General features: G+C 51.3%; 2 protein-coding genes across 2 annotated transcripts in view; one reads left to right on the top strand and one right to left on the bottom strand.

Annotated features, from left to right (window-relative positions):
* tnni1b (troponin I type 1b (skeletal, slow)) overlaps positions 1-27,500 on the bottom strand; it is a 106,301-nt gene that overhangs the window by 46,369 nt on the left and 32,432 nt on the right. The gene's annotated exons all lie outside the window — the stretch shown is intronic.
* The window catches only part of LOC134029397 (neuron navigator 1-like), a 57,570-nt gene that overhangs the window by 21,359 nt on the left and 8,711 nt on the right, over positions 1-27,500 (top strand). Inside the window, 26 exon segments of the mRNA XM_062473496.1 lie at positions 4,709-4,859; positions 5,935-6,241; positions 8,873-9,145; positions 10,187-10,670; positions 10,848-11,273; positions 11,394-11,435; positions 11,610-11,767; positions 12,604-12,774; positions 13,273-13,325; positions 13,969-13,992; positions 14,312-14,389; positions 15,872-15,955; positions 16,855-16,966; positions 17,191-17,312; positions 21,113-21,205; positions 21,207-21,301; positions 21,385-21,405; positions 21,589-21,727; position 21,773; positions 21,956-22,050; positions 22,053-22,179; positions 23,090-23,175; positions 23,681-23,699; positions 23,702-23,775; positions 24,431-24,530; positions 24,533-24,598. Of these exon segments, the coding sequence (XP_062329480.1) occupies positions 4,709-4,859; positions 5,935-6,241; positions 8,873-9,145; positions 10,187-10,670; positions 10,848-11,273; positions 11,394-11,435; positions 11,610-11,767; positions 12,604-12,774; positions 13,273-13,325; positions 13,969-13,992; positions 14,312-14,389; positions 15,872-15,955; positions 16,855-16,966; positions 17,191-17,312; positions 21,113-21,205; positions 21,207-21,301; positions 21,385-21,405; positions 21,589-21,727; position 21,773; positions 21,956-22,050; positions 22,053-22,179; positions 23,090-23,175; positions 23,681-23,699; positions 23,702-23,775; positions 24,431-24,530; positions 24,533-24,598 (3,401 nt within the window).

Here is a 27,500-nt window from a genome sequence, read left to right as displayed (position 1 = left end):
GCCAGCAGCCAGCAGCCAGCCAGCCAGCCAGCAGTCTGATAACAGGATGTGATGTTTGGTCTGGAGTAGGGATGAGTCCCCAAGGTAAAAACAAGATTGTAGAATCTCCTTTTTCTGCCCGAGTGCTAGTCTTTGTGGGGCTGGTTACAGCAGAAGAGGACTGTGTTGCTGGCTGGTTACAGCAGAAGAGGACTGTGTTGCTGGCTGGTGACAGCAGAAAAGGACTGTGTTGCTGGCTGGTTACAGCAGAAGAGGACTGTGTTGCTGGCTGGTGAAAGCAGAAAAGGACTGTGTTGCTGGCTGGTTACAGCAGAAGAGGACTGTGTTGCTGGCTGGTGACAGCAGAAGAGGACTGTGTTGCTGGCTGGTTACAGCAGAAGAGGACCGTGTTGCTGGCTGGTTACAGCAGAAGAGGACTGTGTTGCTGGCTGGTGACTGCAGAAGAGGACCGTGTTGCTGGCTGGTTACAGCAGAAGAGGACTGTGTTGCTGGCTGGTGACAGCAGAAGGGGACTGTGTTGCTGGCTGGTTACAGCAGAAGAGGACTGTGTTGCTGGCTGGTGACAGCAGAAGGGGGCTGTGTTGCTGGCTGGTGACAGCAGAAGAGGACTCTATTGCTGGCGGTTCGGTCTTGAGGGTATTGTAGCCTTGCTGCTACCTCACAGTAATGAGGGACACTTCTATAGAGTTACTTAAAGGTCTTTGGAATGTCACCTATTTTCAGACTGAACCAATTATCCAAAATCTTGAGTGTGTGTCTGTTTGTACGTGTTGTGTGTGTGTGTGTGTGTGAGAGAGAGGGAGAGTGTGTGTGTGTGTGTGTGTGTAAGTGGCACGTCCCTGGCCTCCGAGAGAGCAGGGACAGACCTGATGACTGCAGGGTTTGTGTTCTAGCTGGATGGAAGAGCAGGGAGGGTGGAGAGGAGAGAGGAGGAGAGAGGGAGAGGAGCAGAGAGGGTGGAGAGGAGAGAGGAGGAGAGAGGGAGAGGAGAGAGGAGGAGAGAGGGAGAGGAGCAGAGAGGGTGGAGAGGAGAGAGGAGGAGAGAGGGAGAGGAGAGAGGAGGGGTTTTCCCACATGTCTTTCCAGTCTGCTGACGTATGTCTTTCCCCCTGGGGGGGGGGGAGTCCTGGTCCGGGGAGTCCTGGTCCGGGGGGTCCTGGTCCTGGGGGTCCTGGTCCTGGGGGTCCTGGTCCGGGGGGTCCTGGTCCTGGGGGTCCTGGTCCGGGGGGTCCTGGTCCGGGGGGTCCTGGTCCGGGGGGTCCTGGTCCTGGGGGTCCTGGTCCTGGGGGTCCTGGTCCGGGGGGTCCTGGTCCTGGGGGTCCTGGTCCGGGGGCTCCTGGTCCGGGGGCTCCTGTTCTAAGCTCCATACAGGACTTGTGGTTGGCTGCTAGTCAGTGATTCACATCTACACCCTCCCAGCCCCTGACTGTCTCACAGCAGCTACATGGAACAAACTGTTCAATGTGAGCATTGCCGATGCTGTCGAAGTTAAGGTTCGCCTTCTAATGATGATTGTTAGTTAGTGGAGGTACCTGGACAGAAGTGTACTTTTCAAAAGTGATGTTTGAGATTTGGCTTTACTGCTATAAAATCTAATGGTGTTTAATTCCTGTTATTTCAATGTTATAGAAGATAAATACAGCCAACTGATTATCCAATGTAATTAAGTGTGGGGGAACGACTTGCCAATGGCAATATGCAGGTTACATGTGCCGGTTTTTGTGAAATAGTGGAACAGCTGTTTGCCATCATAAAGGGCTGTGTGGGGGTTCTGAACATTTTAGGGGTGTTTCCGCCGTTTCTCTAACCCTGCCAGAGAACCGGGGCTTGTTGCCAGAGAACACGGGTTTGAAAAGACTTCCCTCTGAGGATAAAGACTCGGCATTAAATTCCAATTTGCGTTTTTGATGTTGAAGTTGCGCAAATATGAACGGACGCGTTCTAGTCGGAAAAGTGTCTCCGTTCCGGTCGGCTCCGGGAGCAAAAAGGACGTTACTTTTCACACCGAGGTATGGATATCGTTAATCTGTCAAGTCTTTAGATGACAGCTCGTGCACGTGATTTTCGTAAAACCTAATTAGTTTGAAAGTGGGTAAACCTACTGGACTGCACGATCTGCTGCATTTTAACAGATTATTTTATTTTTACATTTTAGATGTTCATTCGTAGCAATTGTAGAGTACGCATAGGCTATTGTTTTAGCCTACTATATGCAGTGTAGAGTATGCTCGTATCAACAACCTATTCACGTTGACCATGCCTCTTTATATTAAACTGAATAAGATTACATTCGCATTAAATAGCGACTGATGATATTCCACTGTCAGTGGTCTACAGTAATTCGAGATTAGCTGCAGTGTTTCCAGACAGGGAGGTGACACATGTTTACCACAGACAATTATAACCTTGGTGAAAACACCATCTCTACTACCCCCGGAGCCTTGACAACGGCACCGCAGTTATCTGGATAATTGAAGATTCCTGGAGCTCACTAGCCGCAGGCGTGCCCTGACTAGCATCTTCACCGTTGACGCTTTGGTTCTCCCGATGTCGCTCGAACAAAATGCCCACAGTTGGAAAACTGTACAATATGTACAGATACACTTTGAACAATAGATGTATAATACGATGATATTGATGGTGACCTTGACTTTTAACCAGTCATGTTTATCCTATTGTTAAAATGGTCTCATTGATATTCATTGGAACTGGTGTCTTTAGCATACTGGAGACCACAATGCATGGTGTCATTTCCTGTGTGCCATTTCAGCATGTATTGTTGTAGTGAAAACATGCGTTGTGTTGAGTATCCCTCAGATAAAGAGCAATTTAGTTGCACACAAGTGTGTCCCCGTTTGGGTTGAAGCAGGGTGGAGACAGGAAAGGATTGCATTGTTCATCTGTGACAGTAGTGCAAAAAAATAACAGCACAAATCAACTAGTCTGAGAGATGGAGAGAGTGAGAGGGAGACAAAGAGAGAGAGAAAGAGAGAGAGAGAGGGAGACAGAGAGAGAGAGAGAGAGAGAGAGAGAGAGGGAAACAGCGAGAGAGAGAGAGAGAGAGAGAGAGAGAGAGAGAGAGATAGAGAGAGAGAGAGAGGGAGAGAGAGGGAGAGAGAGAAACAGACAGAGGGGGGAGTTGGAATGTTGCCACAGAAAACAAGAGACTAATTTCCAGTCTGCATGAAGTATGTGTATGGATGTGTATGAAGCTGATGTCCTCCCTCTCTCCGGCCCTGTGAGAGCACACTCTCTGACACATGGTGGTATCTCCATCCAGGAGACCCCGAGGGGCCTGGATCTCTCTGGCCTGACTGGCTCTCTGGGGCCCTCGCAGGAAAGCTGTCGCTACGTCACACTCACTCTGGATAAGAGCGTCTGCTAAATGACTAAATGTCTCTCCCTCTCTCTCTCACACACACACACCACCCTTTTAGGCAAGGCCAGCCTTGTAGACAAACATCTCTTCACTATCCTACTGTGGGAAGTTCAACAGTGTTGACTCAGGGAGAGTAAGGATTAGAGGGGAGGGGAGAGGTAGGTAGATTGAGTAATGTAGTTCTCTAAGAGCCTCTTAAAATGCTTAGTTTGAAGTCATGTTTTCAGTGGTGACTGCAGTGGTGAGACCACGGAGGGTAACTGTAGCTCAGCCGGCATGCCCGAGCAGAAGAGAACCTACTGTAGATAGATGACTCAGCTCTGTTACTCCCTGTACCTTTCCATTGTGTGTGTGTGTGTGTGTGTGTGTGTGTGTGTGTGTGTGTGTGTGTGTGTGTGTGTGCGTGCGTGCGTGTGAGGGAGAGTGTGCTTGTCCATTTCACTTCGGACAGAAGGATGATTGCTACTTACTTCTGCCAAGCAAATGAGAGGGAAAGCAATAATGATGACATAAATCTAGCATGAGCTACTTTACATTCCTAGCACTGGAGATGGTTTGCTTGAAACTATGCTAACCCATGCGCAAACTCACACACACACACTGTTCAAAGAGCTCCCCTAAAAATCTCAATAGTTTTTATCCAGCATCTGTCCTAGGACGACCCAGGAGGGAGGACTGAAAAAGGGAACAGGACTAGGAGAGGAGGAGAAATGGTAGGAGGAGAGTACAGGGAGGAGAGAGGAAGGAGGAGGAGGGGGCATCCTGGAGCCCTGGCACTGGCAGTCCCAGAGACAGCTGTCACTGGATCCTCAGCCTGGTCTACAACACACCAGTCTGACACATTCAGTCACGTTTGATCTGGAGCGCTCTCACCTCCTCCCCCCCTCCTCCCGCTCTCCCCCCCCCTCCTCCCACTCTCCTCCCGCTCTCCTCCCCCCTCCTCCCGCTCTCCTCACATGTGTCAGATCATGTGGACTGGACAGAAACAGGACACAGTTGTATTATTTGTATCAAAGAAGCTGTTGGTCTTAGATGGTTCAGTTTGACCAAGGTTCACCCACTGTAGATGAAGGGGAAGCTATTAATGTTTCTTCTTTACAACCAATCAATAGTGTTAAATGTAAGACTCTAATTTCCTTCCTGTAATCATTCAGACTTTAACTTTCTGCCTCTGTGTGTGTCTCTCTATGTGTGTGTGTGTGTGTGTGTGTGTGTGTATCTGTCTCTGTGTGTGTGTGTACCTGTCTCTGTGTGTGTGTGTACCTGTCTCTGTGTGTGTGTACCTGTCTCTGTGTGTGTGTGTGTGTGTACCTGTCTCTGTGTGTGCAGCTGGGATGAGAGCAGCTCCATCAGCAGTGGTCTCAGTGACGGTGAGGGCGAGGGCTCAGACAACCTCAGCTCTGAGGAGTTCAACGCCAGCTCCTCCCTGACCTCACTCCCCAACACACCCCTTGGCTCCAGGACCAACTCCTCCGCCATGGTCAGAAACACACTCACACACTACACACTCTACACACACACACACTCTACACACACACACTACACACACACTCTACACACACACACACACACTCTACACAAACACACACTTCGACCTCTGCTTTGTGTGATGTAATGTGTCAGATCTCTGAGTCACCAGTCTCCCGGTCTGGCTGTCCCACTTTGACACAGACAACACTGTCATGCTTAATTTTTCATTGAGGCGGGCCGCCACAAATACATCAATGAAACACTGAAACACTGGACAATGTTGGTTGAGATCCCAGAGTTCTGATATTATTAGGCTGACAGTCAGCCTCAGGATAGACCAGACGCCACGCTGAGAAACATCTGGAACAGGCTCCCTGAAAATGACAGTTTGAAACCAAATCCAGTTTATAGACCTTGTCCTTCACATGAAAACTGACCCCACACACACATAAACATTATAAACATTCTAATAAACATAAAACACATTCGCAAGGGACTCATACTTGGTCTCACTTCCACGTTTAGAGACGACTCTACGTTAACAGATTCACTTCTTCTCACGTACTTGTTAGCGGTCGGTTACTTCTGGATGTTGCTGTGACAAGCAGGCCTATTTTACGGGCCGGTAGGAGGTAGTGTGTGGATTACAGCCCTGAGAGAGCCATCTGTGACACCACATCCTGTCAGGAGGAGAGATGCCAGGTCACCACAGGCCCCTGTCTTCTCTCACCTCCCCCAGAACACCACATGATGGGCCATTAGTTACAGTATGGTCCACTCCAACACACTCTGCTGTGTGTTTAGCTCACTCAAACACCTGTTCAGGAACATCTCAGTGAATAATACTTCTGCTCACATCATATTATTAATGGTAATATTTTAAGAGTTGTTATGGTCGGTTTTGGGCACATGTTATAAGACATGTTTTTCTTCTTTTTTTTTTAAACACTTGAGTTTTTGAAATGAAATCAAAATGTTCCTCCCCCTCTGAAGTTTCCCATAGGGCACGAATAGTCTCCACCTATTCATCAATCCATCTTAACATGCATCCCTCGCCCCCTTCCTCCCTCCTTCCCTATGTGCAGCTGCGTACGGATGCAGAGAAGCGCTCCCTGGTGGAGAGTGGTCTCTCCTGGTACAATGAGGAAGCCAAGGCTGGCCGCAAGCAGGACGGCAGCAGCTACGACACTGGCAGCCTGAAGACGGACCCTCCCAGCCGCTGGAGGAAGGTACGGCCACAGGAGGGCGCTGGCGAGGAGGCGGGCGGCAGGGGGGAACTGAAGAAGCCTCAGAGTCTGGGTCAGCAGGGACACTATAAGAAGACGCGCAACCCCCCTGTGGGTGTGACCTCGCCCATCACTCACACCTCTCAGAGTGTGCTGAAAGTCGCAGGTGAGATTTTATACATACTGTGTTCCTAGCTCTCTCTCTCTCATTGTGTGTCTGTATCTCTCTCTCTGTGTATCTCTCTTGAACTCTCTCTGTTTGTAACTTTATTCTGTCTTTATCCGTCTTTCTGCTGTGTTCTGTGTGCACTCTCTTTCTCTCTTTCTTTCTCTATAAATATAATGTATTCTATCACACACATCCACAGCAACATAAACATTCCATAGAAAGTGCTTTTGGAAAGGAACTCTTGAGCTTGGTGTAATTTTGGAAGCCAATGAGTTATGGTGAGGGGCGGGGCGGGGAGTACGGGGGGGAAGGTCATGATTGTTAACTTGTTTCCCTAGCTTTCCTTGTCTTCCATAACCTTCTGGAAATGGAATCCAAATGTCAAACGAAATCTATTTGGAATATAGCCACAGCGGATATCTGTCTGATATCAAGTGAAATCTACAGCGGCACCCGTTTGCTTGAGCCAAATGTTGATTGGTTTCACAGAAAACATCTCACAGCAGAGAGGACACAGGATCCTATTGTATATGCAGCTTTTTGGCTTGGCTTGTGCTTGCAGTATTTGAATCTAAGATAAACCCTTTTCCAGCTCAGCAGCCTGTTTCTATACAGTATGATCCTATTGACATGTAGATAAAAACAGTCCTTTGTGTCCTGGGAGTGACTCATATATCCACATTTAAAGTTTATTTTCAACTGATCATCCATCTGCTGATCATGATTGAATAATCGGATGAAACAGCCAATCACATTACATTTCCTGACAGATGCAATTCACTTCAAACCACATTTTATTTAGATTTTTCTTCTTTATTGGCGGTTAGGAAGGGATTTGATTATATGTACTTTGGCACAGTGGTTTTCAAGGGTAAAAATGTATCTCCGGGCTGTTCTAGCTGGCTGGTGCCTGATTTGTGTTTGGGACTTCAAAGAAGCTAGGCCTGTATACCTATGGCAGTTCACCAGCTTAATTTGTTTCACACACAAACCTACCATAAATCCGAAGCTTACTGTAATAGTCTGCTTCTCTTTGTGAGTAGCGCTGTGTGTCTGTAATGGTCTGCTTCTCTTTGTGAGTAGCGCTGTTTGTCTGTAGGTGAGTAGGTAGCGCTGTGTGTCTGTAGGTCAGTAGCACTGTGTGTCTGTAATGCGTGACACGTCTAAGTAGATACAGATGTCTATCCCTCGCTCCTTTCCCAGTGACATGAGTTACACGCTGCTTACTTTATGAAACCGTTTTCCAGCGTTACTCACGATGTGATAACCTCACCCAGCACACACACCCACCTCACCCAACCACCTCACACACTCACCTCACACACCCACCTCACACACCCACCTCACACACTCACCTCACACACCCACCTCACACACCCACCTCACACACTCACCTCACACACCCACCTCACACACCCACCTCACACTCACCTCACACACCCACCTCACACACTCACCTCACACACTCACCTCACACACTCACCTCACACACCCACCTCACACACCCACCTCACACACTCACCTCACACACTCACCTCACCCACCCACCTCACACACTCACCTCACACACTCACCTCACCCACCCACCTCACACACTCACCTCACCCACCCACCTCACACACCCACCTCACCCACCCACCTCACACACCCACCTCACCCACCCACCTCACACACTCACCTCACACACTCACCTCACCCACCCACCTCACACACCCACCTCACCCACCCACCTCACACACTCACCTCACACACTTACCTCACACACCCACCTCACACACTCACCTCACACACCCACCTCACCCACCCACCTCACCCACCCACCTCACACACTCACCTCACACACTCACCTCACACACCCACCTCACACACCCACCTCACCCACTCACCTCACACACCCACCTCACACACTCACCTCACACACTCACCTCACACACCCACCTCACACACTCACCTCACACACTCACCTCACACACCCACCTCACACACTCACCTCACACACTCACCTCACCCACCCACCTCACCCACTCACCTCACACACCCACCTCACCCACCCACCTCACACACTCACCTCACACACCCACCTCACCCACCCACCTCACCTCACACACCCACCCCACCCACCTCACACACCCACCTCACCCACCCACCTCACACACTCACCTCACACACTCACCTCACCCACCCACCTCACCCACCCACCTCACACACCCACCTCACCCACCCACCTCACACCCCCACCTCACACACCCACCTCACACACCCACCTCACACACTCACCTCACCCAGCCAGCTCACACAGACTCTCACCTCAGGATGCCCGTGTCCGGAGACCTCTCACACTGACATCAACACAGTAACAAACTTCCACTGCAGATTTATCATGTACACGGCTGTTTTCAGCTGTTTCATTTTAGAATATCGATTGTGTTATTTATTGATTTTTTTAAATAAACATTTAGATAATTCTAAACAAAGGAGGAGCTTGAACCCTACATGTGAACAGTAAATGTTGTTTTGAGTAAAGTAAAAATGAACAGTTAACACAATAGTCAACATAACAGTTCATAAAACATAAATGATAACCGTTATCATGAGTGTAGATAAGTGAGCTCCATCTCTGCTCTTCAGCTCCCAAGGCTGCCCAGAGGGCCACGGACAAGGCCATGCTGTCGGTGAGGACGTCTGGGCTGCAGCGGTCTCGCTCGGACGCAGGCAGGGACTTCCGTAAGCCTCCCTCAGGCCTGGCCAAGCCCTCCTACTCCTCCTACAGGAAGACCCCTCCCTCCACCGGCACCGCCACCGTCATCACAGCAGGGGGCGCCACCCTCTCCAGCGGCTCGGCCACACTGGGGAAGATTCCCCGGTCCTCCGGGATCCCTGTGAAGCCTCTGGCTGGAGGAGGTGAGGGGTGGAGGGGAGGAAGAGGTGAGGGCTGGAGGGGTGGAGGAGTTGAGGTGTGGAGGAGGTGATGGGTGGAGAACAAATACTTTATTACTCTGTACTTAAGTAGATATTTCTGGTATCAGTACTTTTTAAAAAGTTTCAAAAGGTTTTCTAAATATTTTCAATATAAGGTTGAAAAAGGTTAAAAAATATTTTCGAAAAAAGTTTTCTAAAGGTAGAAAAAAAAAATCGGAAAAGGTTTAGGAAAAAACGTTTCGAATGTTATGCAAATGAGCAGTCAAGCGACAGCCAATGAGATACGTTGCTCCACCAATTGCGAAATGCAGACAGAGCCATTTTTCTGATGTACGACATGCCGACTAGACGTGGCGTTAAAACTCCTTGTGGCTTTTTCTCGTTTGCATACTTCAAGTTCCCTGACGTTAATAAAATATGATGAGAGGTGGCAGATTTCATAGAATGTTGGAGTGAGTGGTGAGGGTTAAACAAATGAATGGCAAATTTAAGCAGTTGTCAATAATGCTAGTCAAAATTCACGATTTGTCTCACGCTAGTAGTACTAGATCGTGTTATTTCCCCAAACGCAATAAATACGCCACATATCAGCACAAAACTGCCTTGCAAGCTCATTCTTGTTGTGGCTTATATATCTGCTGACTTTCTTTTTCTCCATGGACAGATTAAATGTAGTTTTAGCGAACTTCGTTGTTTTAAACTACTAGCTACACGCTACTAACGTTAGCTGCTGCTAGTGTGCTAGCCTCTTGTCACCGACTCACCGGTTACAGGTGTCTACTCCAGCAAAGACGATGTAAACGTAACACAAATATAAAATACCATATATAATATGTGTTAGCATATACAGATTTTTATTTGATGCGTCTCCTGACAATATATTTGTTTCCCACTTACTCAACTACGTTAGCAACACTCTTAAACTGGCTGTTACTTGCAGCGAAAAGACAGCTGAGCTAAGCTACTTAGCTTACGATTTAGCATAACATGAGATGAACAATTCTTCTCCGCTGCGGCTCTTAGGTGGCGTGGGAGGGGGAGTTCCCGGAGGCCGAAAGAACAGCTTCGACGCTACGGCCAGCGAGCACGGATTCCTCGGTCCCAACGCCCGTAACAGCGTCCAGTACCGCAGTCTGCCGCGGCCCGCCAAGTCCAGCACCCTCAGCCTCATCGGGCGGCCCGCAGCGCGCACCCCCAGCTCCAGCATAGACGCCGGTCTGCTCAGCCTCAAACCCCTGCCCTCCCCCGGACCCCCCAGGTCCAAGGATCCCAGCGGAGGCAGCTCCAAGGCGGGTGGGCGAGCTAGCTCAGGCCCGGTGAACCTGACGGACCGTGAGAAGGAGAAGGAGAGGGCCAAGGCCAAGGCGGTGGCCTCAGATGGGGACTGTTGCTCTCTGAAGAGGGAAAACAGTCAGGTAGAGTCGGGGGAGGCCTGCGTCAAGCTGCACGGCCTCCGCAGGGCTAGCAGCAGCAAGTACCCCGAGCTGGCCTCACCCACCACCCCCAGGTACACACAGACTCATAAGATATAGACTTTTTTATTACAGGTTAAATTATTTTGCCGAAGTTAAGATAGGCCACAAGTAAACTCAATAGGAGCAGGACCAAATAATTCCAATGTACCTGAACTTACAAATACAATTGTAAGTGGCTGTTAACGTGTGTCCTTGTGTATGATTCCTAGGATGCTGAGCAGCAAAGTGCTCGGCCGGCCCCCTAGCCTGGCCCACCTGGACAAGGGGAACTGCAACAGCCTGGACTCCTGCATCACCCTCCAGGACTTGCCCCCCAAGGTGCCCCCCTTCTCCAAGCTCCAGGATCTGACGGGCTCCCGCCTGACCCCGCGCCTCACCCCCAGCCCGGCCCCCGTCCTCCACATCGACTCCCCGGGCTCCTACCCCAGCCAGAGCCTCAGCCTGGGTGGGTCACCCCTGCTCTACCCCAAGCTGGCTGGGATGCACCGCAGCATGGAGAGCCTGCCCCTGCAGATGAGCGTCTCACCGGCTGGAGGATACCTCCGGCCCGAGGCCAGGGAGCGGGATGGGGACCAGGAGGAGGGGAGGGGCACCTGGAGGGCAGGAAGCAGGACCTCCCTCAATCTCCCTGACAGGTAACGGCCCCTCACTGGTCTGGATGAGGGCGTCTCATCACAGATTGTCACCTGGTTGTTATTTGATTGGTTAATTCAGGTGGTTGACTAAGTGAATATCTGTTTTTTTCCCACTGTCAGTTTGCAGACGGACAGAAACACTCTTCCCAAGAAAGGATTAGGGTATGAAATATTCTAGATCTTTCGTCTGTTCTGGAATCTGTTCTAATAGACCATTTCAGCGGATAGAGCATCTGTTCTAGAACACAATGCTTCTTCTAGAACTAACCTTCACCACGTGTCAGGAGCCTGTTGCTGAGAGAAAGGTGTTCACCCTGATGTGTGCTGTGTGTGCAGGAGGTACGGCTCGAGCCAGCAGGCGGAGGGGGAGGGGAAGGAGAGGCGGCACTCCCACACCCTGGGTAGCATGACGGACATCGATAGCCCCCCCCAGCTGCCCTCCCCCACCCACCACCACCCCCCCTCCTCAGGCAAGGCCCCGCTCACCAACATAGGTAAGTCTGACACACCTCTCTCTCTCTCTCTCTCTCTCTCTCTCTCTCTCTCTCTCTCTCTCTCTCTCTCTCTCTCTCTCTCTCTCTGTCTCTCTCTCTCTGTCTCTCGCTCTCTGTCTCTCTCTCTGTCTCTCTCTGTCTCTCTCTCTGTCTCTCTCTGTCTCTCTCTCTCTCTCTGTCTCTCTCTGTCTCTCTCTCTGTCTCTCGCTCTCTGTCTCTCTCTCTGTCTCTGTCTCTCTCTGTCTCTCTCTCTGTCTCTCTCTGTCTCTCTCTCTCTCTTTGTCACTATCTATTAGTACTGGTCAGCACACTTCTTTTCCCTTCTCTCTTAAGAAGTACAGGTATCTCCTAGTATCTCCATTAGATTCAGTCCACACAGGATATCTCAAAAGGTCATATTCATATCACATAACAACATATGGCCGGTGTTATTTTGACATCATTAGTCAGGAATGGTTTCTTATCACATTAGAACACCTCCGTACAGTGCAGTGCTGGTCATATCCAGTTCCCTGGCGACAGACTTGGCTGTCGGGGTGGAACACGGCTCTGCAGGGTTGCAGGGTCAACTGAGGCCAACCAACACTGTTGTGGAACCAGAGTATCTGTTAACACTCAAATGTCATCTAGAAAAGGTGCCATCCCTGTGTGTGAGTGTGTGTGTGTGTGGTTGTATGTATGAATATTCCTCTTAGAAAAGGTATGAATATTCCTCTTAGAATCCAGTATCAGTGTCTGTCTCTCTAACCCCTCTCCTCCTACCCCTCCTCCCCTCTCCTCCTACCCCTCCTCCCCTCTCCTCCTCCCCCCTCTTCTTCCTCCTCCTCCTCCCACAGTGGCACCCATTCCAAGCTCCACCCCCAGAATCACACGCTCCAATAGCATCCCTGCCAACGAGGCGACCTACGACCTGTATGGCTCCTCCCCTCTGGGCAGCAGCGTGTCCCTGGCTGACCGGCCCAAGAGCATGTTGCGCTCCGGATCCTTCCGCGACCCAGGGGAGGATGGTGAGTCACCGGCCCCCACCCGGGACTCCTCTCCCTGGGTCGTAGACCAGATACGCCCCCCTGATTCTAGAGGTTGTATCTACCTTGCTTCAAGCAGGCCCCAGTCACACACACTGATCCAAATCCTTTTTATATACATGGGCTTTTTATGGCTTTATAGGAGAGAGACAGTTAGAGATGGATTGGAAATGTGTGGGAGAGACAGAGAGACATACAGAAATGTTGGGAATCAAACCCGTGCCACTGCATGTATGGAGCCTGATAATGAGCCGACACATCCTTATGAGAGTAAACTACAACTAAAATTTATTAAATAACAGCTTTATACATTGCTAGTATATGTATATACTGTATATCTTTTGAGACAATTGTAAGTGTACTTAAAAAAAATTCTTATTTGCATTTGCATTCTTATTGACAACTTTAATATACGTATTTATTTTTGAACTTAAGTGTACTTGAAGTATAATATTATGTTCTTCTTCTGTGGTTTTTCAGTCCACGGCTCCGTCCTCTCTCTGGCCTCCAACGCCTCTTCCAGCTACTCCTCTGTGAGTCAGGTCGTTAGCACTTCCTGTACAAATACAGATGTTGTGTTTTCAGAGTTGAGCATGAGTCCTGTCCTGCTGGCTTCCTAAATTGTCTGACCAGCGCATGATCTCAGAACATAAAAGTATTTGAAATGTTTTTGTGTCCCCTGATGTTTATGTCGGGAGTCACGTGACAGGATGTGGCAGGCTGCCCTGTGTCTGACACCCAGAAATACCCCTGGCTAGGTTTCACCTATCTCGAGTAGTCCTATAGGATGCCGTGTTTACCCTGGAACACCTGGTGTCCTCAGACACCCTCTCCTCTGCTCCCATGGTCACTCTGTCCATCTCTTCCCCCCTCCTTCCCTGCCTTTCTACCTCCAACCCTCTCCATCTCCCTCCTTCATTCTCTCTCTCCCTCCCTACCTCCATGTCCCTCCTTCATTCTCTCTCTCCCTCCCTCCATCTCCCTCCTTCATTCCCTCCCTCCCCTCCCTCCCTCCCTCCATCACCCCTTTCTTACCTTCCTCCCCATCTAACCCTCCCTCTCCCTCCTTCTCTCTCTCTCTCTCTCTCTGCCTCCCTCCCTCCATCCCTCCCTTACAACCTCTCTTCCTCCCTCTTCTTCCTTCTCTCCTGTGTCTGCTTCCCCCTGCTTGCTAAGACTGAGGAGAGGATGCAAGGAGAGGTAAGACTAACTAACCTTTTCTTTTCTTCTCACCCTCTTTCTCTCTTCTTTCTCCTCTCTCTTTCTCTCTCTTTACGACACTGATGTATGAATGTGTTCATATGATTATTCCCTTCAACTTGTTGCTAGTGTAAGGGGAGCCATTATCGACCGGCTAGCTGTCAACACTCGTCAAGAATTTGACAAACATTTAGATGTTTAATGTGTAGGTACACACCTATATCAAAACACTGTGCACGATGACAATAAAGTTGACTTGAATCTGATAATATAATCTAATATTCTACCTGGTCTGCTTCCTGGATGTGTGTCTTTGCAGCAAATCCGCAAGCTGAGGAGAGAGCTGGAGACCTCCCAGGAGAAGGTGGCCAACCTGACCACCCAGCTGTCTGCCAACGTACGTATACCAAATCATCTGGATGTGTACAGCTCAGTTATGATACTTATGTATATACAGACATGACAAAAGCACACACATCCTTCACGCAAGTAGAATTACAGATACTCAAGTTTAAAAAGAATGGTAAAAGTTGAAGTACAGTTTCAAAAAGTGTAAAAACTATTTTTGAGAAAGTTTCGAAAGGTTTAAAGATTTATCTGTTTTTTTTTTCGAAAGGTAGAATTTGTTTTTGAAAAAATGTTTTGAAAGGTTTTAACTATTTTAGATTTTTTTTCTAAAATAGGTTTGCATCATTGATGAGTACTTGAGGAGGACTTTACTAAACTCTACTGTATTCTATTTTTCTCTCTCTGCTCTCCTCTACCCTCTCCTTTCACTGTGTGTGAAAAAGTTTTTGAAAGGTTGAAAAATAAAAAATCTGTAAAATCCTCTCAACACTGACTAGATGAACACTAGACACAGTAGCCTGCTTCCTCTCTCTCTCTCTCTCTCTCTCTCTCTCTCTCTCTCTCTCTATCTCTCTCTCTCTCTCTCTCTCTCTCTCTCTCTCTCTCTCTCTCTCTGCATTACTAACCGCCCTTTCTTGTGGTCTGACTCCAAACTGCTACCAACCCTGGCCTCTGCTGGCCTGCTACTGCCCTGCTACTGCTCTACACTGTGTGTGTGTGTGTGTCTGCTACTGCTCTACACTATGTGTGTGTGTCTGCGTGCGTGTGTGTGGCAGGTGAGATGTCCCTGGCCTAACAAACTTGTTCCTCTCTCCCTATTGCTGTTGGCTGTCTCCCCTGCTGGACTCTGCTGCCCCCTGCCTGCCCTCCGCTGCCCTACACCCTGGATGCTTGCTGTAGCAGCTAGGCCAGGTGGGTTGGAGTCTCGCTTCCAGGACCTTCCATGTCTGCGTGGACCGTAGCATGACTTTAACCACATTTTTGTTGTTCCCGATTGGCTGTGTGTTGTTGCCCAGAGCCTCCTTAGCAACCCTGAATCATGTTCAGATAGAAATCACTAGGCCTTCAGGCGTTAATGTTGATTTAGGTTTGAATGGCTTATGTAGATAATATCTACAAAATACATATGCAGTGTATTATTATAGTTCTGAAAAGCTTGCTGAAGAAACGTGGCCTGACGTTTCGTCCTGTAAAACCCCCAAGCCCAGCCTCTCTACTGAGGCTGACTGCACTGTGTACATAGTGCAGTCATACATAGAGATGGGCAAACATGCTTCATCAAGTTAAAGAGGTCTTTGCAGCAACACAGTTCTCCTGTCATCCCTCACCCCCCCCCCTCCTAACCCTCCCTTCATCTCTGACAGCCGTCTCCACCCTCCCTCCCTCCCTTCTCCCAGGCAGTGCAGACAGAGGAAGACATTTAGCTTGCTGTCGTGAGCCTGCAGTCAATGACTCAACTGTTTATTCTCTCTCTCCTTCTTTATCTCTCTCTTTCCTTCTCTCTCTCCTGTCTCCTCTTCTCTCTCTAAAGGCGAACCTAGTTGCAGCGTTTGAACAGAGTCTCGCGTTGATGACATCACGTCTGCAAAGCCTCTCTGTCACCTCTGACCAGAAGGTAGCTCCTCCCACTCACCTGGCACCAGCCTGGCGTCACCACACCTGGGGGGGGGGGGATATAATGAAACCTAGGCCCCCTGGGTGACTGGGGGCAGCCTGGGTGACTGGGGGCAGCCTGGGTGGTGACTAAGGGCAGCCTGGGTGGTGACTGGGGGAAGCCTGGGTGGTGACTGGGGGCAGCCTGGGTGACTGGGGGCAGCCTGGGTGGTGACTGGGGGCAGCCTGGGTGACTGGGGGCAGCCTGGGTGGTGACTGGGGGCAGCCTGGGTGACTGGGGGCATCCTGGGTGGTGACTGAGGGCAGCCTGGGTAACTGGGGGCAGCCTGGGTGACTGGGGGCTGCCTGTGTGACTGGGGGCAGCCTGGGTGACTGGGGGCATCCTGGGTGGTGACTGGGGGCAGCCTGGGTGACTGGGGGCAGCCTGGGTGGTGACTGGGGGCAGCCTGGGTGGTGACTGGGGGCAGCCTGGGTGGTGACTGGGGGCAGCCTGGGTGACTGGGGGCAGCCTGGGTGGTGACTGGGGGCAGTCTGGGTGACTGGGGGCATCCTGGGTGGTGACTGGGGGCAGCCTGGGTGACTGGGGGCTGCCTGGGTGACTGGGGGCAGCCTGGGTGGTGACTGGGGCAGCCTGGGTGACTGGGGGCATCCTGGGTGACTGGGGGCAGCCTGGGTGACTGGGGGCATCCTGGGTGACTGGGGGCAGCCTGGGTGGTGACTGGGGGCAGCCTGGGTGACTGGGGGCATCCTGGGTGACTGGGGGCATCCTGGGTGACTGGGGGCAGCCTTTATGAGGTCTCTGACACACTAAAAATGCTTTGTTTCTTCTCTTTGAGAAAGTCAAGCTGTCAGTGTTGTGTGTCATATTATGGGGTGGTGTCCGGGTGTTCATTGCTGCAGGACTCGGAGCTGTGTGACCTGAAGGAGACCATAGAGATCCTGAAGACCAAGAACTCAGAAGCTCAGGAGGTCATCCACGTTGCTCTCAGCAACCCAGAGGTCCCACCCAAAGGTACTGCCCCCTTAAGGGCATTGATCCGTCAACAAACCAAACCATGTTTGGTAGCAAACCAAAGTTCAACTCCTTAACCTTTTTAGCTGCATGTGTTCCTTCCTTCCTCGAATCCTCTCTGCCTGACTTCCTTTCCTACCTTCCTTAATTTCCTACTTTCTCCCTTGCTTCCTTCCTTCCTTCCATCCTCCCTGTTCTACTCCCGGACCCTCCCCCTCCTGCAGAGCTGCAGATCAAGCGTCAGAACTCATCAGAGAGCCTCTCCAGCCTCAGCAGCATCAGCAGCCACTCCAGCCTGGGCAGCCTGAAGGAGCAGGAAGCCAAGAAGAAGAAGAAGAAAAGCTGGGTGAGCTAATGACCCCCCCCTCCCCAACACCCACATGGTCCCCTGCTCCAACACCCACATGGTCCCCTGCTCCAACACCCACATGGTCCCTGCTCCAACACCCACATGGTCCCCTGCTCCAACACCCACATGGTCCCCTGCTCCAACACCCACATGGTCCCCTGCTCCAACACCCACATGGTCCCCTGCTCCAACACCCACATGGTCCCCTGCTCCAACACCCACATGGTCCCCTGCTCCAACACCCACATGGTCCCCTGCTCCAACACCCACATGGTCCCCTGCTCCAACACCCACATGGTCCCCTGCCCTCCACACACCTGTTATCAAGCTCTGCAGAAGCCTGATAATGACACAGTTGTTTGAATCAGCTGGGTTGGAGCAAGGGGCCATGTAGAATAGGGTTGCAAATTTTGTGAATTTTCCTTAACAGATAGTTGATACGTTAACATTCCATAATCAATTAATCATTAAGGAAAATGCACGCCTTTTCAAAGTTTAAGTAGTATTTAAACAATAATAGCGGCACATTAATAACGAGAAACATTGATTCACAAAGCACAAACTAGATAAACCAACAGAATTGGTGTTCGCTATCTCCTAGTAGTGCTACTGTAGCTAGCTAAAGGTAGTGCTAGCTGGAACATTATTTCACGATATAAGACATTTATTATTAGTTGGCCATGAACTTCAATAAATAATACATTGTTACAAAGTTAATTTAAATTGTAAAATGTATCTAACTTAACGTTAGCTATTTAAATCTAGCGTTTTTCGAGTTCTTTGGTACTGTAACGTAACCTACTACCCTATGCCCTGTTTGTCACTGCCTGACGAGCAGAAAGTGCTTTGCGCTGTTTATTTGGTTGTCATGACTTCGCGAGTGGTTGACGTCCTCGAAGACCGGTTTGTTCCGTGGAGTGGACAGCTGTGCAGTCGTAGAGTCACAACTTAATGACATTTCATGCAATTCTGAAGCAGCGGCGGCAATGATTAATATAGCGGAAAACCCTGGGGGTAATTACTGCCATTTATAGACTAACAAAGCAGACTTAAGTTAATACATTTTAACCGCTTACATTCTTAACGGCAATTAATTAATTAATGATTAACATCCCTAAACTGGGGTCAGATGGCTGAGCGGTTAGGAAGTCGGGCTATTAATCAGAAGGTTGTTGGTTCGATTCCTGGACATGCCAAATGACGTTGTGTCCTTGGGCAAGGCACTTCACCCTACTTGCCTCGGGGAGAATGTCCCTGTACTTACTGTAAGTCGCTCTGGATAAGAGTGTCTGCTAAATGTAATGTAATTTAGAACATACAGGAAAGGGGGTCCCGAGGACCGGGGTTGAGAACGGCTGCTTTAGAACCACACTGACGGTCATGCACAGGATTAACGCAGCATTATTACATTTAACAAATTCCTATGTTTGGACATTTTTATGCAGCTTCACTACTTGAAACTTTCAACTTCAGGATCCACTCAGCCTTTCGCTCTCTCTATCTCTCTGAGCTCTCGCTCTCTCTCCTCTCTCCTCGCTCTCCCTCCTCGCTCTCTCTATCTCTCTGAGCTCTCGCTCTCTCTCCTCTCTCCTCGCTCTCCCTCCTCGCTCTCCCTCCTCGCTCTCTCTCTCTCTCTCTCTCTCTCTCCCTCCTCGCTCTCCCTCTCCTCTCTCTCTCTCTCTCTCCTCTCTCTCTCTCTCTCTCTCTCTCTCTCTCTCTCTCTCTCTCTCTCTCTCTCTCTCTCTCTCTCTCTCTCTCTCTCTCTCTCTCAACTCCTGCATGTGATCTGTTCCAAATCTGCTATGAAGTATGACTCTGATCTCTCTCTCATGCCTCCATCCTACCTCAGGTCTTTGAGGTGAGTGTGTAGTTTTCAGAGACCCCCCTCCCTCCCTCCGCGCCTGTCCCTCCCTCTCTGCCTCCCTCCTTCCAGTCTACTTTCTCCCTCCTCTCTCCTCACCCCCTCCTCCCTCTCCTGTCCTCCCCACCATGAGTCATACTTTAATAATATTTGGACAGTCTGTTTCTGTTTGGTTACTTTGTATCTCAGCCTCATTCTCCAACACTAACTCACCAGCTAACCCTAACCCTTAGACATCAGTCTGAAAGATCTTACACATGAGTCATGGAATAAATAAAACAGGTTATCGCTTTTAAAAAATGACAGTAAAATAAATTACTAACAATAATCTGATATTGTCTAACTCTTCTTAAGGTGAAACTATCTCCAAACTATTTTTGGAATATTTATGTAAAACATTTGTGAAAGTTAGTGAATTAAGTTGTTTTTTTTCTTCCCCGAGCTCTTGTGTCAGTTCTGTTTTCAGTCACATTGATCTTTAACATGAAAACCATCTAGTTTTTTGACAAAATCGAGCGTAGCGTCCGTCTACAGAGTCTAAATGTGTTCCTCATCTGTCTCCTGTTCCTCATGCAAGTGGTTCTTGCTCTGCGGTGTAATGAACCATCTTGTATGGTTCATTACACCGCAGAGCACGCTAGCTCTGCCCTGAACACTGCAGCCACACCACATGGCGTGCTCCGGCTCTCTGACCTGTTTAAACCACGCTCATCCTGTGTCCCTGGGGAATCATGTTTACCCAAACTCAACTTACATAACAAGACAGGTGCTCTGGTCTGTCATTTGTTGGCTGAAAGACAACATAACTCTCCCTCTTTTTATCTCCTTATCTCTCTCCCTTTTTCTGTCTATCCCTTTGTCTGTTTATCTCCTTTGACTTCCCTCTCCCTCCTCTATCACTCCCCCCTCTATCACTCCCTCCTCTATCACTCCCCCCTCTATCACTCCCCCCTCTATCACTCCCCCCTCTATCACTGCCCCCTCTATCACTCCCTCCTCTATCACTCCCCCCCTCTATCACTCCCCCCTCTATCACTCCCCCTCTATCACTCCCCCCTCTATCACTCCCCCCTCTATCACTCTCTCCTCTATCACTCCCTTCTCTATCACTCCACCCCTCTATCACTCCCCCCTCTATCACTCCCCCCTCTATCACTCCCCCCTCTATCACTCTCTCCTCTATCACTCCCCCCTCTATCACTCCCCCCTCTATCACTCTCTCCTCTATCACTCCCCCCCTCTATCACTCCCCCCTCTATCACTCCCCCCTCTATCACTCCCCCCTCTATCACTCCCCCCTCTATCACTCTCTCCTCTATCACTCCCCCTCTATCACTCTCTCCTCTATCACTCTCTCCTCTATCACTCCCCCCTCTATCACTCCCCCCCTCTATCACTCCCCACTCTATCACTCCCTCCTATATCACTCCCCCCTCTATCACTCCCTCCTCTATCATTCCCTCCTCTCTCCCCCCCCCTCTCCTCTTTCTCCCCCCCCTCTTCTCTCTCCCCCCCCTCTCTCCCCCCCTCTCTTCTCTCTCCCCCCCCTCCTCTCTCCCCCCCTCTTCTCTCCCCCCCCCTCTCCCCCCCCCTCCTCTCTCCCCCCCTCCTCTCTCCCCCCTCTCCCCTCTCTCCCCCCCTCTTCTCTCCCCCCCCCTCTCCCCCCTCCTCTCTCCCCCCCCCTCTCTCCCCCCTCCTCTCTCCCCCCTCCTCTCTCCCCCCCCCCCTCTCTCCCCCCTCCTCTCTCCCCCCCTCCTCTCTCCCCCCCCCTCTCTCCCCCCTCCTCTCTCCCCCCCTCCTCTCTCCCCCCCTCCTCTCTCCCTCCTCTCTCTCCCCTCTCCTCTCTCTCCCCCCCTCTCTCCCCCCCTCCTCTCTCCCCCCTCCTCTCTCCCCCCCCCCTCTCTCCCCCCCTCCTCTCTCCCCCCCTCCTCTACAGTTGAGGAGTTCCTTTAACAAGGCGTTCAGTAAGAAGGGCTCGAAGGGGGCGGGCCCCTACGCTGACATCGAGGAGATTGCCACGCCCGAGTCCCTCGGCCCCCTCCTCTCCTAAGGTCCACCACGGCCAGGACGCCCCGCCCTCCACCCTCAAGCTCTCCACCCTCAAGCCCTCCACCACCTCCTCGGGGTAATCTCTCACAAGCACACACAGTTAGATTAGAGTCGGCTCTTTGCATGTTGGTGTAAAGTTCTGTGGGATAGACTGTACAGGGGGGTTTGTGAGAGGGTCCAGTATCCACATCTTGGTCTTTCATGTGTGCATTGCATACTAGGGAGGTGAGAACCATCCCCTGCCGGTGGGTTCCATGCCAGCCAGTTAAACAGTCCGTAGGCTTCTATAGACCCTGAGTCATGTCTGTCTCTCCCTCCATGCTAGGGTGGCGAGGTGAGGAGGAGGAGGAGGAAGAGGAGGAGGAGGAGGGGGAGAAGGGTGGTGCTGGATCTTCGCTCTGAGCTCTGGGAGAAGGAGAGGAAACTGACCGACATTCGTCTGGAGGCGTTAAGCTCCGCCCACCAGCTCGGACAGCTACAGGAAGCCATGACCAACATGCAGGTGAGGAGGGCGAGAGGCTGTGTGTTGAGTGAGTGTGAGAGAGAGAGTGTGCGAGCGAGCATCCTCTGGTACTTCATAGTACACAATGCTGGGACAATGAGGACTGCTTAGTGGTTAGAGCACCTGACTGCAGATCAAGAGGTTGCAGGGTTAAATCCCTGCTACAGCCGTCTGCTAAATAAATACATGATGAGGGTGATGATGAGGGTGATGCTCCTTGTCTTCTAGGTGACTGTGAGAACCTCAAGGCTGAAAACGACCAGTTGAAGACCGGAGGCCCCTCCCCCGGCCCCTCCCCCGGCCCCTCCCCCGGCCCCTCCCCTGGCCCTCCAGCTCCCTCTCCCAGTCTTCCGGGCTGACCTCCCTGGGGGGCCTGTCTCCCCGGCAGTCTGTGGTCCTCAACAAGACTTTGACCCGGGGCGTCAGCGAGGCCTTAACCCAGGTGGGACACTGTTGGACTCTCAGCTCTGTAACACTGAAACATGTCATGACTTAGGGCTGGACAATATGGACAAAAGGTTTATCATGATATGTAAAAGAAGATATTGGTCAATGTCGGTTATTATCACTATGTCTTTCATAATAAGGCTCATTAATGCTCTTCCCCTCCTCCCTCCCTCCCTCTCCCCTCCTCCCTCTCCTCTCCTCCCCCTCCTCCCTCTCCCCTCCTCCCTCTCCCTCCCCTCTCCTCCCCCTCCTCCCTCCCCCCTCCTCCCTCCCTCCCCTCCTCCCTCTCCCCTCCCCTCTCCTCCCCCTCCTCCCTCTCCCCTCCCCCCTCCTCCCTCCCCCTCCTCCCTCCCCTCTCCTCCCTCCCCCCTCCTCCCTCTCCCCTCCTCCCTCCCCCCTCCTCCCTCCCCTCTCCTCCCTCCCCTCTCCTCCCTCCCCCCTCCTCCCTCTCCCCTCCTCCCTCCCCTCTCCTCCCTCCCCCCTCCTCCCTCTCCCCTCCTCCCTCCCCCCTCCTCCCTCCCCTCTCCTCCCTCCCTCTCCTCCCTCCCCCTCCTCCCTCTCCCCCTCTCCCCTCCTCCCTCCCCTCTCCTCCCTCTCCCCTCCCCCCTCCTCCCTCCCCCCTCCTCCCTCCCCTCTCCTCCCTCTCCCCTCCCCCCTCCTCCCTCTCCCCTCCCCCCTCCTCCCTCCCCCCTCCTCCCTCCCTCCCCTCTCCTCCCTCTCCCCTCCCCCCCCTCCTCTCCCCTCCCCCCTCCTCCCTCCCCTCTCCTCCCTCTCCCCTCCTCCCTCCCCCCATCCTCCCTCCCTCCCTCTCCTCCCTCTCCCCCCCCCTCCTCTCCCCTCCCCCTCCTCCCTCCCTCTCTCCCTCTCCCCTCCTCCCTCCCCCCTCCTCCCTCTCCCCTCCTCCCCTCCCCCCAGATGAGTCCTCCAGCCTCGGGTCCCTCAGAGATGACATGCGTGTCCGTGTGATCGTCCGCGTGCCCAACCTGTGGCTCGTAACAGACGTGAGTCGCCTACACACACCAGCTAGCTGTGACACTGTACCCCAGCTGTGATGTCTGGGAGCGTGGCTGTAACACTATAACCCAGCTGTGATGTCTGGGAGCGTGGCTGTAACACTATAACCCAGCTGTGATGTCTGGAGCGTGGCTGTAACACTATAACCCAGCTGGGATGTCTGGGAGCGTGGCTGTAACACTATAACCCAGCTGGATGTCTGGGAGCGTGGCTGTAACACTATAACCCAGCTGTGATGTCTGGGAGCGTGGCTGTAACACTATAACCCAGCTGGGATGTCTGGGAGCGTGGCTGTAACACTATAACCCAGCTGTGATGTCTGGGAGCGTGGCTGTAACACTATAACCCAGCTGTGATGTCTGGGAGCGTGGCTGTAACACTATAACCCAGCTGTGATGTCTGGGAGCGTGGCTGTAACACTATAACCCAGCTGTGATGTCTGGAGCGTGGCTGTAACACTATAACCCAGCTGTGATCTCTCCCTCCCCCCAGGAGGTCAAACAGCAGGACTTCTTGTTGGTACGGTCCGGGTGAACGGGAGAATGGACTGGACCATGCTGGACTCTGCTGTGACCCAGGCCTTCAAGGTGAGTCGCACGTTACCTTTACATCTCATTCATTTAGCAGGTGCTTTCATCCTAAACCACGTAGAGATAGAGCATGTAGAAAGGACGGCAGGTATCACAGATCTGGAGAGTGCAGCTCTACAGGTTTCAGTGGTCAGAGTTATCAGAGCAGGAATGTTTTCTTGTAAGTGTCCTGTTATAACACTGGAAGGTATGTCAAGGTTGAATATCTGTTAAATAAGCAACAGTGACATGTTCATGGTGACACTGACTGACATGGACTGTCCTTGTCAAGCGGGAGAATGTAAAGATCAGCTTTAATTGTTTTGAACAATCGAAACGTGGTGCTGAGATTCTCAATTCATCTAGAACTTTGACCATCAGAGGTCATCGTTTTGTCCATCATTGACCATAATACTGGGACAGTAAAAAAGATTCCTAAATTCAAAGCCTCACTCCTTATTAATCTCTAGTTAACGTTTGAAAATAAATTGCATCAAGAGTGTTACTCTCCAGTGTAATCGCTTCCCCATAATCCAGCGCTGCATATGTAAGCAGTTTTATGTTCCACAATAGTATCACAATCATACCAAGCAATGTGATTTCATATTTGCAGCAAACTACTAATGCAATCCCTACTTGTCATCCTAACCCCCCCTCCCTCTCTCACCCCCAGGTGTATGTGACCAGGGTGGACCCCTCCAGCAGCCTGGGTCTGTCATGTGACTCTGTGAGTAGCTACAGCCTAGGGGGTGTGAGCAGGGTCCTGGGGGCACGCCCCCCCCCTGCCAGCCCTCCCTCTGCCTCCCCAGAGCCCCCCCCTGCATCACCGTGGTCCTCAAAGGTCAGGCTCGCTGGCTACACACACACACACACACACACACACACACACACACACACACACACACACACACACACACACACTGAGAGACACACTGAGACACACGCACACACTCTCTCTCTTTCAGATACACACACTCCTCCAGACCTTGTTCTCCCATACTGAGGAGACCGCATTCTCCTCAGGTCAGAGATAGATAAGAAAGTAATTACCCCCCTCCACACACACACACCCTCCACACACACACACACTCTCCACACACACTCTCCACACACACACACACACTCTCCACACACACACACACTCTCCACACACACTCTCCACACACACACACCCTCCACACACACACACACTCTCCACACACACACACCCTCCACACACACACACCCTCCACACACACACACCGTCCACACACACACTCTCCACACACACACACACTCTCCACACACACACACTCTCCACACACACACACCCTCCACACACACACACTCTCCACACACACACACACTCTCCACACACACACACCCTCCACACACACACACACTCTCCACACACACACACACTCTCCACACACACACACCCTCCACACACACACACACTCTCCACACACACACCCTCCACACACACACACCCTCCACACACACACACTCTCCACACACACACACTCTCCACACACACACACACCCTCCACACACACACACCCTCCACACACACACACACACCCTCCACACACACACACCCTCCACACACACACACACACCCTCCAAACACACACACACACACACACCCTCCACACACTCTCCACACACACACACCCTCCACACACACACACTCTCCACACACACACACCCCTCCACACACACACACACACACACCCTCCACACACACACACCCTCCACACACACACACACCCTCCACACACACACACCCTCCACACTCTTCTTCAGACTGGGTTCTCTCTCCATGCATCCTCAAGGGTGAAACCACAACACTACAACTGTGATGGATTAGCTCTGGAGAAGGTGCCATACATCATACAGCAGTGTGTGTGAGAGACCTTGGCTGGGTGTGTGTGTGAGAGGGAGGCTGTGTGTGTGTGTGAGAGAGAGGCTGTGTGTGTGTGTGAGAGAGAGGCTGTGTCTGTGTGTGTGAGAGAGAGAGAGACAGAAGTGTGTTTGTGACTGTAAAGCTGTGTTTGGTGTGTGATGAGGTTAAACTTTGTGTATCCCCTGTTGTGTTGTTGTGTTGGACCCCCTTGTCTGCTCTGTCTTTGTGTTCTCGGAAGACTGCCACAACAACTCAAATCAAATCAAATGTATTTGTATAGCCCTTTTTACACGCAAGCATGTCACAGAGGGCTTCACATATGCCCATAGAACTGCCCCTCAACCAACCTAAAACCCTCAAGGTTTAGGTAGGTCAACAACTCTGGTCTATCATCACATCCACCTCGCTACAGCTGAAACTATAAGGAATTGATTTATAAAACACAGCAGGCTTTATGTTTCTGCGTAAACAGCTGAAGTACAGACTTCACACAGGATAGACATGAGAGGGATGGAAACTGATGGAGAGAGGGTGCAGTGGAAACCACTGGATGTGGGTTTCCCAGCTCACATCAGTGAGTGTCCTGGTTGACCTCTCCTGATGCCCAGATCCCTTACACCAGGGTGACCCCCGGCCCCCCTGCCTGACAGCGGCCCCCTATGGGAGTGTGCCTCTGCACTGGGCTGCCCCCCCAGGGGCAGATACGTCCTCCAGTTACCGAGCGCAGGTCTCAAGCTGTGTAAACATTTTAAACACGTCTGCAGATACTCCTGGCACTGCTTACCTTTTCTTAGCATCGCTTGAATCGCTTGCATTTCTCAGCATCACTTATACATATTTATCAGGCTGTTGGCAACCTGGCTAACAAACATTGGCAGGTATGTCAACACAGGCTTGATCTAGTGTGATGGTATATGCGTATGACCCAGCAGCAAGTTGGAGATGACATACATTTCAATGTATGTCGTTAGATTAGTACAACATAACTTTTCTAAACGACAATCACTTTAGTGACCTACATTTGGAGCCCTTTTCTTAACCCTTGTGCTGCCTTCGGGTCACAAGACCCAAAGGTTCATAACGAACCATCGTTGTGTTTACCCAATTTTACCCAATACAAAAACAAATCAAAATAATTTTCTTTTAACCTTCGCAATGTGGGGGGTCTGAGACAGCCCAACGGTTAAAAGAAAATGCTTCACTTTGTTTTTGTATGCGGTAAAGTTGTCGCAATACGACGGTGGGTCACAATGACTGATGGGTCACAATGACCCGAAGATAACACAAGGGTTAAGCAATATCCCAGAGGGTTGACAAACTTAAGGCAAAGACAAGTAGTACGACTGGAGTTTGTGATAAAAAAATTACAGAAGGAGGTCTCTACTTTAGAATGCACACTGACTTCAATGACTCAAAGCAGACACATTGAATACCCTCCTATAGAGGGCCCTGGAGCGACTCTACACCAGAGGGAGGGGGGAGAGAGGGAGGGGAAGCAGAGAGGAGGGGAAGCAGAGAGGAGGGGAAGCAGAGAGGAGGGGAAGCAGAGAGGAGGGGAAGCAGAGAGGAGGGGAAGCAGAGAGGAGGGGAAGCAGAGAGGAGGGGAAGCAGAGAGGAGGGGAAGCAGAGAGGAGGGGAAGCAGAGAGGAGGGGAAGCAGAGAGGAGGGGAAGCAGAGAGGAGGGGAAGCAGAGAGGAGGGAAGCAGAGAGGAGGGGAAGCAGAGAGGAGGGGAAGCAGAGAGGAGGGGAAGCAGAGAGGAGGGGAGTGGAAAACTCGGGAGGAAGAACTGGTATCCCAGGATAGGGGGGAGCAGGGGCAGGATAGGGGGGGAGCCGGGGCAGGATAGGGGGGGAGCAG

Source organism: Osmerus eperlanus, chromosome 1 (assembly GCF_963692335.1).
Source record: "Osmerus eperlanus chromosome 1, fOsmEpe2.1, whole genome shotgun sequence".
Taxonomy (NCBI): Eukaryota; Metazoa; Chordata; class Actinopteri; order Osmeriformes; family Osmeridae; genus Osmerus; species Osmerus eperlanus.
The sequence above is the reverse complement of the archived record's forward strand: the minus strand, read 5'-3'. Positions and strand labels throughout refer to the sequence as shown.